We start from the raw sequence: 15,436 nt of genomic DNA, 5'->3' as shown, positions 1-15,436 counted from the left end.
CAAAACTTTGCTTCTCTATTTTTCTCATACTTCAAATTCATCAGCAAGTTCTATACACTCTGTCCACAAAATAATGCATCCTGAACCCACTGTCTTTTTCTACCACCTTCCGCTGATCCCTAACCCAAGCCACCATCACCTCCTACCTAGACTACTATGATTTTCTCCTAACTGGTCTTCCTGCTTCCTCCCTTGCTCCACTAGAGTCTCCGCACCACAGCCAAAGGAAAAATTTAAAAGTATAAATCATATCTTGTTATACCTTGTTCAAAACCCTCCAGTGTCTTCTGAGTCCTTTCCGTAGGACCCATGTGGTCCGTCCCCCAGCTGGCCTCTGACTTTATCTCCTGCGACTCTACCCCTGGCTCATGCCATGCAAACCACATAGGCCTCCTGATGTCCTGCGGCCATACCTGGCCACATCAAACACATTCCTTTCTCAGGTTCTTCGCACTTGCTCTTCATTCTGCTTGAGATGCTTCTCCACCAAATATTTGCACATTTCACACTCTCACTCATTCAGCTCTCTTCATCAATGTTTTCTCTTCAGAATTTCCCTCAACATCTTCATTTGAAATAGCTGCCCAAACTCCTGCTTTCCTTTATCTATTCATAACGCCCAACATTAAATCTACTTGTAATTTATTTTTTATTTATCCCTCTAGAACATAACTCAATTAGTTAAAAGACTTTTACTGGTTTTCTGCTGATTCCTCTGTAGCTTGAAACACTGCTTGGCATATAGCAGATTCTCAATTGATTATAATTGGACAGATATATAAGTACTTTAATAAACATGCAAGTTGTCCCCAAGAAATTAGGAGCTCCTCTGTATCTTATTTATATTCAGTCTATATAATCAAGATTTAGCATAGTTTTTTATCAAGTATTCAGTAATAGGAAGGAATGGAGGAAAGAAAGGAAAGCTAGGAAAATTCATAAATCCATTAAACTAGGAACACTTAGACTGAAAACAACCCATTGAGTGTGATAAAATCAACACCTGCATTAGTGACACTCCCCTCCTCCTAGGATATGTTGCTCATTTGTGAAACTGAGATACAGACTTAGCAGGTTGCCAGGGTCCACCTGTATATTAAATATTAGTAGTGGTTAATTTTGTATTTTTGGATGAAGAATGGAAATAAGTGCCCTTATATTTTATTTCCAAATCTCCTGGAATCACATTTTATACACACACACACTCACACACACTGGCATCCACTGTACACTATTAGACTATTAGATTGTAGACATTATTGAAGGAAAGTACAGTAGAGTGGTTAATAAAAGCCACAACTATAAAATCAGACCAACTTGATTTTAAATGAGCTTTATGACCACAAACAAGATACTTAGCCTTTCTAAATTTACTTGACTAAAATTAAGTTAATGGTAAGTGGCTACTTCATGGGATCGTGGTAAGGGACTATGGATCCTGCACATAAGACACTTAGCATAATATCAGGCACATGCTGAGCATCCAAGGAGTGTTTCTTATAGAAGAATAAAAGCAGTCTTTTAGAGGTTTTATTTCACTAAACAACACAAGTTTTGTAATAGACTTAGGTGAAGAACAGAACAATTAAACATGGCTTTTGTTCATTAATTCATTGGTATCAAGTATGGGTTGTTATATAATGAATAAGACAAGATGGGTTGGAAGCCAAATATTTTTTAATGCCAAACAGGAATAATATGGGAGATATAAATGTATTAATGATAATTAATATAAAGTTGGAGATTATTTTTAAACAAAAAAATAGGAGCTAAGTAAACTCTCTGTTTTTGTGGATCACTAAATAGTCATGATTTCTGGGCATGACAGGTATTCCATGCTGGGCAGGCCTTTCGGCTGGGGAGATATCCAATACACTGGCACCTGCTGGGAGATTTACAGTTTAAATCTTATGTAAGAGGCTGTGCAATTCACCAGACTTATAACAGAGCTGTTACTATCCATAACACACATCACCTTCTGGTTGAGAGGAATATTATATATGATATTAAGGGAGGAGCATTTTTTATAGAAGATGGTATTGAACATGGTAATATCCTGCAGTACAACTTGGCAGTATTTGTACAGCAAAGTACTAGTCTTCTGAATGATGATGTGACCCCAGCTGCATTTTGGGTGACCAACCCAAACAACACCATTCGGCACAATGCAGCTGCAGGAGGCACTCACTTTGGCTTTTGGTACCGAATGAACAACCACCCTGATGGGCCATCCTATGACCGAAACATTTGCCAGAAAAGAGTTCCTCTTGGAGAATTCTTTAACAACACTGTTCATTCTCAAGGCTGGTTTGGAATATGGATATTTGAAGAATATTTCCCCATGGAAACAGGATCCTGTACTTCTACAGTGCCAGAACCTGCAATATTTAATTCACTGACTACTTGGAATTGTCAAAAAGGAGCTGAATGGGTCAATGGGGGTGCCCTTCAGTTCCATAACTTCGTGATGGTAAATAATTATGAGTCTGGAATTGAGACCAAGAGGATCCTGGCTGCTTATGTTGGAGGATGGGGTGAAACCAATGGAGCGGTCATTAAAAATGCCAAAATAGTTGGTCATCTTGATGAACTGGGAATGGGATCTGAACTCTGTACAAAGCGAGGCCTGGTTCTCCCATTTAGTGAAGGCTTGACTGTATCTTCCGTACACTTTATGAATTTTGACCGTCCCAGTTGTGTGGCTTTGGGAGTGACATCCATCACTGGAGTCTGTAATGAGAGATGTGGAGGTTGGAGTGCAAAATTCATGGACATCCAGTATTTTCACACACCAAACAAGGCTGGCTTTCGATGGGAACATGAAGTGGCACTCATTGATATGGATGGTTCACTTACAGGTAATTTATAATTTCTGATAATGTACATTGTAAATATGTTTGTGTTAACACAGAGCTGGCTCTCCTGATTCACAGATTTTACTCAGCACCAAACTGTACCAATGACTTCAGGATATAGGTAAACACTAGGCATAAATGAGACAATCTCTTCTGGAAGACCTCTAAACTATCAGATGCACCTCCAAATATGTCCTTTCTTTCCCTGAATTTGCACCTTGGTTTTGAATGAACAGCTAATTTTGAGCAATATTTATGGAAACATTGAGCAGTTAATTACACAAATAAGAAACTTCTTACATGCCTACCCAAATTGTTCAGTCAGTCATGGCCCATAAATGTATAAATTCCAGATTTATTTACATAAGCAATGTAGACAAACTGGATATATCCCACTCATATACTTTAAAGGGAAATAGTAAGTTACAGAATTGATGTTAACTTTTTTCTTTCAAATCTAAATTATGAGTTTGGAATTAGTTCAAGAAATTATGTTAACTAATAACATTTTTTACCATTTCAAGTTCAGAGTATGTCACATTTTTAAAATATTCATAGTTTTAGTACCGAGTGCCTCTATGAAGTTTGAGATAGCAAGGGTATGTGTATGAGAGAGAGATTCTGCATAATACTTTAGAAGAGAGAGAAAACTGACAAATAAACCTTACGAATATTAACAATTTAGCTTTGAAAGATGAAAGAAGATTCATCTCAAGATTCAAAGATTGAATTCTCAACAATATTTGTTGACCTCTATCTCCTGGTGGCTTTAAGAGGGGGAACATTTGGATGGTTCTAACATATAAAGCTTTGTGTAACCTTTATTAGTTTATTTATTTTAACTTAGCTTTTTAATGTTAGTTGGCAGTCCATCATCTAAGAGTACAGGCTCTATGGCGGACTGCTAGGTTTGACTTCTTGGCCGACTTAGTATCCCGCTTCCTACCACCCTGCTTTGGCTCTCATGGGTGCTTTATGTCCATGGTTCACTTACATCCGCAATGAACTCCCTGACCAAAGAGTCCACCCACTGCAAAACCTCTGTATGAGGTCCCCTGGCCCCGAGACTTTGAGATTTCATTAGTAGTACTATGGTCACAGTACCTTTATGTGGCGGACAGTTTGGTTTTTCAGTTTTAAAACATGAAGTAGGGAAAATGCTGATTGCGTTCACTCCCTAGGTCACAAAGGACACACCGTCATTCCACACAGCCCATTGCTGGACCCTGCTCACTGCACTCAGGAACCCGAGTGGAGCGTTGGGTTCCCCGGGTCCATCTGTGATGCCTCAGTCAGCTTCCACCGTTTGGCATTCAACAAGCCATCTCCAGTATCTCTGCTTGAAAAGGATGTGGTTCTCTCAGACTCTTTTGGTAAGTGGAATAGAACAGTTTAAACCACTAACTTAATTATTTTCCTCAATTTTTCTCATCATCTTCCCGAGTTGTCACTCACCGTTGAAAACATTGGGAAAAGCAGAATATTTATATGTCAGAAGCCAGGCAGGAAACTTTTACACTCAAAATGAGATTGAGACAACTATCAAATAAATGCATGGACCAGTTTGGGGTTCTGCTGATTAAGCAAGCTCCAGCTGATACTATTGACACAGAGCAGGAAAGCTGACACGGCCCTTGGAGCAAGACAGTGTAAATATGCCATTGTTTCTGACATGAAAGGCAAATGCCTTTGGTTATCTTTGCTGATTGGAGTGGGATGGGTGAGCATTTGCTTGGTCAAGAGCTGCATACCAGGTGCCAGAGACCGTTGACTTACTGATTTGTTTCAGGGAAGATACTGTACCTGGAACATCAGGTGTGCTTGATATCATATCTTGACTAGATTGTATTAATTTACTGTCATTAGTAATGATTCATCTGGCATTTGCACCAGCCAAACAAGCAAGTGAAGTGAGAATGTGGTAGGAATCCTGGTCTTTGTACCTCTCAGATCTTTCACTGTGGCACTGATAGCTGCCTTTCCCCCCATGAAGGACCTTATTATTTTGGTGAGGGGTTGAGGAGTGGTCCCTAGAGTGTTCCCTCAGTCCTTCCTACCAGATTTTTCCTAACACCATTCATTAGGGAACCAATATGGGAATTCTTCCAGTTAAATATTTCTATTCTCATTATCCCTGACCTAGCCTACTCTGACTGGCTTAGGTCCATATATCTATCTCTTTATCTTTCCATCCATTCATTCATCCACCTTCTGTCTAGGAGTTATTAGTTAAAATACCTATCAACAATGAATCTACTCTCTCACACACTGTTCTGATGGACTGAAGATTGTGGGAAATAGTAAATGCACTGAAGAACCAAAGATTGGTGATATAGATAATTACCAAATACAGTTTTCTACATTTTCTGTATAAATCTACATGATATAGCTTCTTGAAGATACTATATAAAACTGTAACCATTAACATATAATAAGGAACCATAAGCATAGAAACTCTAATCAACATATAACAAGAAACCATAATTACAGAAAGAGATTTTATCAACAGAATCCAAATGCACTTATTTACCCTGTTATAGTGTCAACATTAACCACTTTTCTTCAGTATCTTGCAAATAGTTTCATAATGTTACTTAAAAACGCTATCAATATTTCCACATTTAACGATATTTACAAGGTAGAAACTTCCAATTTGAAATTAAAATCACGCATCTCAATGTATGACAAATAAGTTTTGAAAATGTGTAGCATGATTATACCAGTCACCTTATAGCTGCTAAAATTACCTATGTCAAATCCATCAGGACATTCTGGAATTTTGTTATTCTACTCCATGTTATCAGAGTGTCTTATTAAAATAGTTCTTGTAAGAATTACAATTTCTGCCCTTCAAATAGACATTGATATCTATTCTCACTATACATTCTGGAACTGGAGAAATAAGCATACGGTGGGCAGTGGCCCCACTGGACTCATTATGAGATTCAGCAAAGATGCATTCTGTCACCTGGCCTTCATAAACTTCCACTCTGGCTGGCCGACCATGTTAGCCTGAGGACTAGTATCAGTCTGGATAGTTTCCTCTCTTTAGTATGCAGTAGCCCAATAAGTGGCCACAGATTCCTCCCACTCACTGGCTGGGATGGGGTGCAGGGGGCATGTTCCCAGGCTGTGAATTGGCCTGGATCCAGGAAATAAGTAAGAAGCAGCAAATTCCCACTTGTGTAATCTAAGTTAGATTTTGGTCCCCCAAGGCATATATAATTTTTCTTCCTGTGTATACCAAACATCACCGAAGTGTGATACCCACTTATCTCATTTTTAGGAACCCCAAGATCAATCAGCTATCACCAGAGATTCCTGCAGATCAGAACACTCTGGCTATTCCTCTGGCCAGTAGTTACTGTGTTAATTAAATCTACCTCTATACCTGATGGTTATATTTCCTTTCCTGCTACTTTTGGATCTCATTTTTCATACTGAGATCAGGGAACCCAGTTGCCTTGCAGCAGCCTCCATTATCACTTCCAGCATCCAGGGAACAGCCACCAGGGAGCTCTTCAAAGGGCGAACAGGAGAAAGGCACTGGTACCATCTCCAGGCCTGAAGAGATGAGGGGAAGGAGCCATTACAGGAGCTGAGAGACAGAGGGCGTTTTGATGCCTGACGGGTGTGCTCTTTGGTTGTGAGAGGCAGGAGCACCCTTACTGAACCACGGGGAGAGTCAGGGAAGTGCCTCACTTTCACCGTCATCCTTCCCTCGCTTCTGCAAATCCAGTAGGATAGTGGTCAGTGGACCTGCAAGGGAAACAGAAAGCTAGCAACACCGCTTCCATCACTTATTAGGACGATGCATGTAAGCCATCAATTTCATCGAAAGGGTCACATACCTACTACCTGAGTAATAGTTATACCCGCTATCTCTGTGGCTTAATGTACAAACCCATAAGCCATTTCTTTTCTTCTGATAACTAGATAGCCCAAATAGAGCCAAATTTCTTAAATTTTCAGAGACTAAGGTACAGTAGACAGTATTTTAAGCAGTGTCTATAAATGTTTTCTTCCTATTAAAAACTGACCGGCTAAAACAAAAAGGAACCAAAATAGCAAAAAAACAAATGAAATTATTTTATCTGGTGTGATAATATTTTGTTATTTCCATTACTGTGTCATAAAATAGTTACTTATACTAAAGTCTTTCCCCAAATTCTTCAGCTATGATTAGACTGAACATAAGTATTTTATAAAACAGGGTTTAAGATAGTTTTAACAGAGAACTCAGATATGTGCAATCTTCCTCAGTAAATTATTTTAGATACACAACATGAAAAAGTATTTATCTTTAACTATTAATTTTTTATTTTTTTATATTTTACTATTTATTTTTATAGAGAGGGAGAAGGAGGGAAAAAGAGAGGGAGAGAAACTTCAATGTGTGAGAAGAATATTGATCGGTTGCCTCTCGCATGTTGCCAATCAGGGGCCAGGCCTGCAACCCAGGCATATACCCTGACCGGGAATCGAACCAGCAACCTTTCACTCCACAAGAAAGCTCTCAATCAACCAATCAACCGAGCCACACCACCCGGGCTAACTATTAATTTTTACGCAATAATATTTACATATTTTAAATCTTATTTTGGGGGGTTGATAGCAGTAACTTTAAAAGGGGGCTTGTTTGTTTTTGCTTTTTGATTCAAGAAGTCTAATATTTCTGAATTTATGAGATTGTAGGTTTCTTATGAAATAACTCTGTACCCATTAGCCTACTTCCTGAAAAAACCAAGAATTTTATTTTATTTCTAACCTGTGAACACCGCGAGGCCAAGATGTATGAACTTACTTTCACCAGCAAAGCTCCACACAGGACATTGTAAATAGTAGGGACTCCGCTGGTATTGAATGACAGTGAAATTATTTGTAGTAAATACACCAAATTGCAGAGTACAGAAAATATCATGCCAGGCAATTTGCTTTATAATGTGACATAAAAAAAAAAATAAATCAACTTTCAATAGGCAAGCTCGATTAATTTTATTTTATCTCCATTAAAGTAAAAAAAAAAAAAATAGATGTACTACTAAAAATTAGAAACAGAAAAAATATGTGTTTTGATTTTACATGTGTACTAAATGAATCAAAAGTTCAACAAGCTTTCTAGATCAGTGGAAAATAATGTTTGGCATAACTTTACGTGTATTTTAATATATCTTCATCAAAGCTTCTCACACATGATAATGTATCTTTATGTAAATATATGTATAAAGTTAGACCAGATGGCCAATTAATTTGAGATACTTACTCTTTGTGATACTATTTTTTAAAATATCAACTTTAGAGAATTTATATTTCAGTCCAGAATACTGAAAATCAACATACTGAAAAAGATTGTAGCCAAAAAAATTAAAACAAAATTAACTTGAAAAATGAAAGTTAGTTTTACTTATGAAACTGAATTATCAGGAAATGTAGGGCTAGAATATAATTCCATGCACCAGCAAACTTCACAGTTTGATTCTGGCAAATATAGTAGCAAATTCTAGAGGTTTTGGATTATTTTAATTAGCTCTTATATAAATCAACTATTGCTTTACCACAGACCAACCCCAAACTCCATAGCTTAAAGCTACAATCATTTATTTTCGCTCTCATGTCTGAGGGCTGGGTTGGTCGATCTGGGCTGGGCTCATGGGAGGCTCTGCTTCAAGGCGAGGACCCAGTGGGCTTTGCTCCTCCCCAAGGGTTGAATTTAGGTTGCTCCACGTGTTCTCACTGCAGGGCTCAGGCTGAAGGGAGAGTGGGTACTTAAGGGAACCTCTTCTCATTGCCATGGCAGAGGCTCAAGCCAGCAAGCCCCATCTAATAAGCACTTTTCAAGCCTTTGAGCATCTGTTCTGCTACTGTCCTGTGGGCCAAAGAAGTCACCCAATGTCAACAGGACAAGGAAGTCTGCTCTGCCCTCAAAGAGGGGAGAAGAGTGGATATTTGCTGAATGATCCAAATTATCATACTTCTAGAACATTTTAGTCTTTTGGAACAGTGTTTTAGTGTGCTCATATCCCTCTCAAAACTGACCCTACTTCATAAGCCTAAGAATTAATAAATTTGTTCCCCCTTGATATTGGAATGGATTGATTGATTGATTTTTGATTTCCCAAATAAGAGATGACAGTTTATTTTATAAAGTTGCTTCTAGCTCCTTTCTTTTAAATTTGTAAATTTTATTTAACCTAAAATTTAATCAGAGAGGAAAGGGGGAGAAAAAATAGAATATGAGCCATTAATCATGGATCTTTTCTTTATATTGTAAGAGATCTTTTCAATCTTCTACTGAAAATGCCAGGCATTCTCTTAAGACCAAATGCATAACTAAATTATGTAGTTTTCCTATAACAGGTAGTTCAGATTCCAAGTTTGTTACTCTCGATATTCAGGATGTAATGGCCAGTGTTTGTGGTAGGTCTAGATGTGACCTTCTTCCTTAGGAGTTCTAAATCAAACTTTCCACTCACGCTTAGTATGCACATTTTGATTTACTCAACAAATGTAAGAAAATTTAATAAAGAATCAGAACTTATGTTTGCATACATTGCAAGTCAATGATTCTGAAGAATTAAGTTCTTAAGAGTAGAAATGGAATTATATTTTAGATCAATGATATTTAAAGAATTGAATTAATATATTTAAGCATTTCTGTCATAGTGATCATACTCATTCTGTTTTAATTTTTTCCTCCCCTAAGGAATAAATTCAAAATTCCAAGTGAGAACACATTTTATGTTTCAGCTCAGTTTAGTATTAAACATTAACATTTAGAACATAAATAATGAAATGCTAGACTAGCCTCTTTAGAGACATCCAAAGACTAGACCAGTATTTTACATTCACATTTGTCCATAAAAGAAGGAATTCTCTAGAGGCAGAGATTACTATTATTTGTCTGTGTCATGCTCTCCTACAGGCACAAGCATTGTTCCCTTTCGGAAGAAACGGCTGACTCATATGTCTGGATGGATGGCTCTGATTCCAAATGCAAAGCACATTAACTGGTATTTTAAAGATGTGGATCACATAACCAACATATCATATACATCAACATTCTATGGGTTTAAGGTAAGAGAAGAGCTATAAAGTTCATCTTCTAATAATTAAGATTGAGCATTACTCAGCCCCAGGGTACACTCTCGTCCTTACACCAGTTGTTTGCCCAGAGTACCCTTGCCTCACACATGGACCTGTTAAAGCCCAGCACAAACTCCATGGCCCACACTAAATCTAAGACAAGCCAAAAAAGGATCCTTATTTAAGAATCAACAGTAAGCCATATTCTTGCCATGTTCCCATATTAGCATGATAGCAACTAACACTTACTGCGTGCTTCTGATGCTTCATGCACCGATTGAGGGCTTTATTATTTGTTTTATTAAATATACGAAACACCAGAAATTATAGTAAATAGTCCAAGTCCTGTTGTACCTGTCACCCATCTTTCTCTGAATCTAACATTCTGTGACTATATACTTTTCATTTTTAAAAAGAAATAACAGTTTAGATGAAGTGGAAGTTCCCTGTATGGTTTATGGCTTACCCTGATCTATTCCTCACTCTCCACCCCTGAAGGAAGCCAGAGTCCTAAATTGGGTGCCTTTGTCTCCTCCATTCATATTCTTTTTTAAAATTTATATTTTATTGATTTTACTATTACAGTTGTCCCAAATTTTCCCCCATTGCCCCCCTCCACCTGGTAGCCCCCCTTCCCTCCAGCAATCCCCCATCTTAGTTCACATCCATGGCTCGTGCATGTGAGTTCTTTGGCTTCTCCATTTCCTATACTCTTCTTAACATCTCTCTGTCTATTTTGTACCTACCACATATGCTGCTTAATCCCTGCACCATTTTCCTCTTTCTGCCCCTTTGCCCTCTCAGCTGATAACCCTCCAGAGGACCTCTATATCTATGATTCTGTTCCTGTTCTGATTGTTTGCTAAGTTTGCTTTCATTTTTATTTTTTAGATTCAGTTGTTGTTAGTTGTGAGTTTGTTGTCATTTTGATGTTCATAGTTTTGATCTTCTTTTTCTTAAATAAATCTCTAACATTTCATGTAATAATGGCTTAGTGATGATGAACTCCTTTAGCTTAACCTTGTCTGGGAAGCACTTTATCTGCCCTTCCATTCTAAATGATAGCTTTGCTGGGTAGAGTAATCCTAGTTGTAGAACCTTCTTTTCATTACTTTGAATACTTCTTGCCAGTCCCTTCCTGCCTGCACAGTTTCTTTTGAGAAATCAGCTGATAGTCTTATGGGAACTCCTTTATAGGTAACTGCTTTTCTCTTACTGCTTTTAAGATGCTCTCTTTAACCTTTGGCATTTTAATTATGATGTGTCTTGGAGTGGTCCTCTTTGGGTCTAGCTTGTTTGGGATTCTCTGTGCTTCCTGGACTTGTATGTCTATTTACAAATTAGGGAAGTTATCTTTTATTATTTTTCAAGTAAGTTTTCAATTTCTTGCTCTTTCTCCTGTCCTTCTGGCACCACTATGGCTCAGATGTTGGTACACTTAAAGTTGTCCCAAAGATTCATAAGCCTCTTCTCATTTTTTTGAATTTTTGTTTCTTCTTTCTATTATGGTTGATTGCTTTATTTCTTCCTTTTGTTCCAAGTTGTTGACTTGAATCCCAGCTTCCTTCCCTTCTCTGTTGGTTTCCTGTATATTTTTCTTTATTTTGCTTAGAGCTTTTCATTTCTTCCTTTATTTTTTGGATGTCCTCAATGAGTTCTCTGAGCATCCTGATTACCGGCATTTTGAACTCTGCATCTGATAGGTTGGCTATCTCTGTTTCATTTAGTTCTTTTTCTGAGTTTTTTTTTTTTCTGTTCCTTCATTTGGGCCGTATTTCTTTGCCTCCTGAATTTGATGGCCTCCCTGTGCTTCTGTGTATTAGGTAGAGCTGCTTTTACCCCCTGTCACAGTAGTGTAGCCTTTGTAGAACAGGCACCTGTAAATTGTATGGGGCAGAGCCTTAGGTTGTTGCCGGGGGGGGGGAGCAACCAGCTTCACTGCTTTGTGGCTCTGTGTTTTGGGGTGTGGGGGGCTCAGAGAGGGGAAAACACTTCTGCCTGGCTTCTGGAGGCCTGCTCAGCATTCACCCCACTTTCAGTCACCTCACCCACCTCCTGTATGTGATTTGTACCCTTATAGCTGCTGCCATGGGATTTGCATACATTCTAAGCCCAAGTGGCCATTTAAGCAATGAAGATCCAGCAATTTCTTCCATCACCCAAACCCTACTGATTTTTATAGCCAGAGGTAATGGGGGTTTGTTTTCCCAGTGCTGGATTCCTGGGCTGTGTGATCTGGCCTGGGGCTGGGATTGCTTGCTCCCAAGGTATCCCTCCCAATTTTTATCCACTACACATGCATGTGGGACCGTCCATTCAGCTGGCACCATCACCTCCTCCTCTCTGCACTGCACTGCTTTTCCTCCCAATATCTGCAACTCTGCTCCTTCTTCCTGCCTGGATGAATGTGGCTTCTTTAGTCCTTAGTTGTCAGACTTCCATAAAGCTCAATTTTCTGATGGTTCTGGGTGTTATTCGTTTTTGAGATCTGGTTGTAATTCTTTCTATGGTTGCACAAGGAAGCAAAGCATGTCTACTTACACCTCCATCTTGACTGGTCCCATATTCTTATACTACATTTGTGCAGCCAAAAAGTAAACAAACAAAAACAAACAAAAAAACCCAACATTGTTGCATTGTTTTAAATGTTTTCAAACATTATAGAAATAAAATATTTTCCTAAATACATAGATATATTTGTGTGTGTTGAGATTTATGTATATAAGTATACATATAGAGATAGATTTTTATTGTATTAGGACAGAGTTAACATTATTGCTGTAGACATATAAAATGTTATTAAACAAAATATAAATTCAAGATAAAAACCTGATACCAAAATTTGTCTTAATATATGGGCTAATTCTATGCCATCAAAATTAATGTATATTATGCAGAGTATTAAGACTTAAAGCAAGTCACTTTTATGTAAACTTTTATAGGAAGAAGACTATGTCATCATATCTCATAACTTCACTCAAAATCCTGATATGTTTAATGTTATTGATATGAGGAATGGCTCTTCAAATCCCTTGAGTTGGAATACTAGCAAGAATGGAGACTGGCATCTTGAACCAAACACTAGTACTCTGTATTACTTGGGTATGTATTCATTAGGAAGAAGTGGTTATTTTATTTAATGCTCTATCTAAAGGAGAAGAAAAATTGCTTAATGGGCCAATGTGTTATACGGTGCCCTATATAGAGCAGGATTCAAAGAATGTTTGTTGAATGAAAGGACTGGAGACAAACCTCATGCTGGAAATAGCCTTGAGTTGAATTAAAAACTTACATTTTATGTTTGGAGATACCACAAACATTTTTAATTTAAATGTGACCCCAAAATATATTTCTCACAATGAGAGGAAATGAGTACAATGGAAGCTGTACATATATTTTGTTTTCATTTTTATTATGTGATTGTTTTTGGAAAATAAAAATATTTTTAAATAAACTTTAAATTATAAAATATTCATCTTTTTCAAGAATTTTGACTATGTGCTTCTCAAGATGTGCATTTGGTCAGAATTTCTCCATATGTAGTCCATGCATTTAAATTATACCAAGTTACTATTTAAAGAATATATTCAAATTGCCATGATTTTGTTTACATTTAAGTACTTTGGTCATCATGTTAATTTACTGCTGCTTTACTTGACTTTCAGTGTCAGGGAGAAATGATCTTCTTCAAAGCCAACCCATCTCTGGGACTTTGGATCCTGATGTGAAAGACGTTGTTATTAATTTCCAAGCTTACTGCTGCATTCTCCAGGATTGCTTTCCTGTGCACCCTCCATCAAGAAATCCAATTCCCAGGAAGCGACCAGCCACATACAAGTATATAGGCCTTTTGTTTGTTACTACCTTCAACAGCACTTGACATAATGCTTTTAATACATCACTCCTGGGTGAGAAAGTAATGTCCTCCACCGGCAGTGTCCCATAGTCATAAAGCACTTCCACTCTCATTACTTCACTTGAGCCTTCTAACCACACTGATAAGAAAGTGGAAAAAAATCTCACAGAAATTATGTGTGTGTGCTACTGGTAGTCTCAGATTTGCATAATATTAGATCTGAATAATTAGACCAATTGTCCTACTATATAGGTGGAGTCCAGTGACCTTAAGTAAATCACAGAACTTCTTGATGACACATCCAGAACAATGAAATTGGGGTATCACTATAATGATTTAGTGAAGAAAAAATGATTCAGAATGTGAATGGAAAGGAAGTTCTCTTCCATGAAGAAACTATATAGATATTGAATATGCTACTAATTTTACATATTGGCTTGTCTACATAGTGAAATTATAAACTAATTTGCATTTTATCATCCTCAAATCATCTAGTATAATGCCATACCCTTAGGAGATGAGATGGTCATGAAATATATAGAGATAATACTTAATGAAACTATTTTTCTTTTGTTTTCAGCTTATGGTCAAATGATTCTTTCTGGCAATCATCTCGGGAAAATAATTATACCGTTCCTTACCCAGGAGCAAATGTGATTATTCCTGAAGGTAAATGCATAAAGAAGTAAAATGCTTGTGTTTATGTGGCATTAGAATAGATGCCAGCCCACAGTGACCTTTATGAAGCACACCTTAGGGGATAGCAAGTATGTAGGTGGATCCTATTATCGTATCCTGGATACCAGACTCAGCCTTCTGGGTTTTATGAGAACTTAAATCTGAATATTAAGAATATACATTTTCTGGGAGAAATAAGAATCGGTCATTGTATGGAAAAGGGGTTGCACACATCAAAACCAGGACTCACTGATAAGGTTGCTAATGCTTTATCAATAGGCTATAATCTATGGATTATATTTCTTATATTAAAGTATTGTTTTATAGGAACATGGATTGTAGCAGACACAGATATTCCACCAATGGAAAGGCTCATTATTTGGGGGGTTCTGGAGCTGGAAGATAAACATAATGTGGAAGCTCCAGAGTCTTCTTACAGAAAAGTTGTTCTGATTGCTACCTACATATCACTGCAGGTAAGAGTAATGGTCTTATAATTTATTAAATTCTAAAATATTGGAGATTTACCAAAAAAATTATAAGAAAGCATAATCAATTGATGTGAATAAAAAATTATAGCTGGCTATAGCCCATGAAATGCGAGCCTCATATAAGTCTAATATATGTCTACTCTCCTTTATATTGTGGACTGAACATTCCTCAAGAAGTGATAAGTATGTTACTTTTATGTAAGGTTTGCCCATTTTCAGTCCTACGTAAGATAGTTTTGTTATTATAAGGTACAGCTAAATGTAAGCTTGGTCCAACCAACAAAGAATCCCCAGCAGTTCCAGAAAAAATTAAAAGATTTTAAGCCTTTTTTAAAGAAAACAAACAGTATTCTTGAATAAATATAGATAGAATTAGGAAAACAGGGACAGTTTAATAAAAATATTTCAGTAGTTTAGAGCAATGACTTTGTTCTCTCAGAAACCTCAGATGATCTCTATCATATAACATTTTA

At 37.3% G+C, this 15,436-nt stretch overlaps 1 protein-coding gene across 1 annotated transcript in view; it reads left to right on the top strand.

Annotated features, from left to right (window-relative positions):
- The window catches only part of PKHD1L1 (PKHD1 like 1), a 141,379-nt gene that overhangs the window by 79,720 nt on the left and 46,223 nt on the right, over positions 1-15,436 (top strand). The window contains exons 49-55 of the mRNA XM_090283443.1: positions 1,829-2,858; positions 4,037-4,228; positions 9,778-9,929; positions 12,881-13,040; positions 13,604-13,775; positions 14,375-14,463; positions 14,800-14,948. Of these exons, the coding sequence (XP_090139569.1) occupies positions 1,829-2,858; positions 4,037-4,228; positions 9,778-9,929; positions 12,881-13,040; positions 13,604-13,775; positions 14,375-14,463; positions 14,800-14,948 (1,944 nt within the window). The remainder of the gene's footprint in view (positions 1-1,828; positions 2,859-4,036; positions 4,229-9,777; positions 9,930-12,880; positions 13,041-13,603; positions 13,776-14,374; positions 14,464-14,799; positions 14,949-15,436) is intronic.

Source organism: Furipterus horrens, unplaced genomic scaffold (assembly GCF_987537825.1).
Source record: "Furipterus horrens unplaced genomic scaffold, mFurHor1.1.pri manual_scaffold_7, whole genome shotgun sequence".
Classification (NCBI taxonomy): Eukaryota; Metazoa; Chordata; class Mammalia; order Chiroptera; family Furipteridae; genus Furipterus; species Furipterus horrens.
Note: the sequence above shows the minus strand (reverse complement) of the source record. Positions and strands in the feature narration are given on the sequence as shown.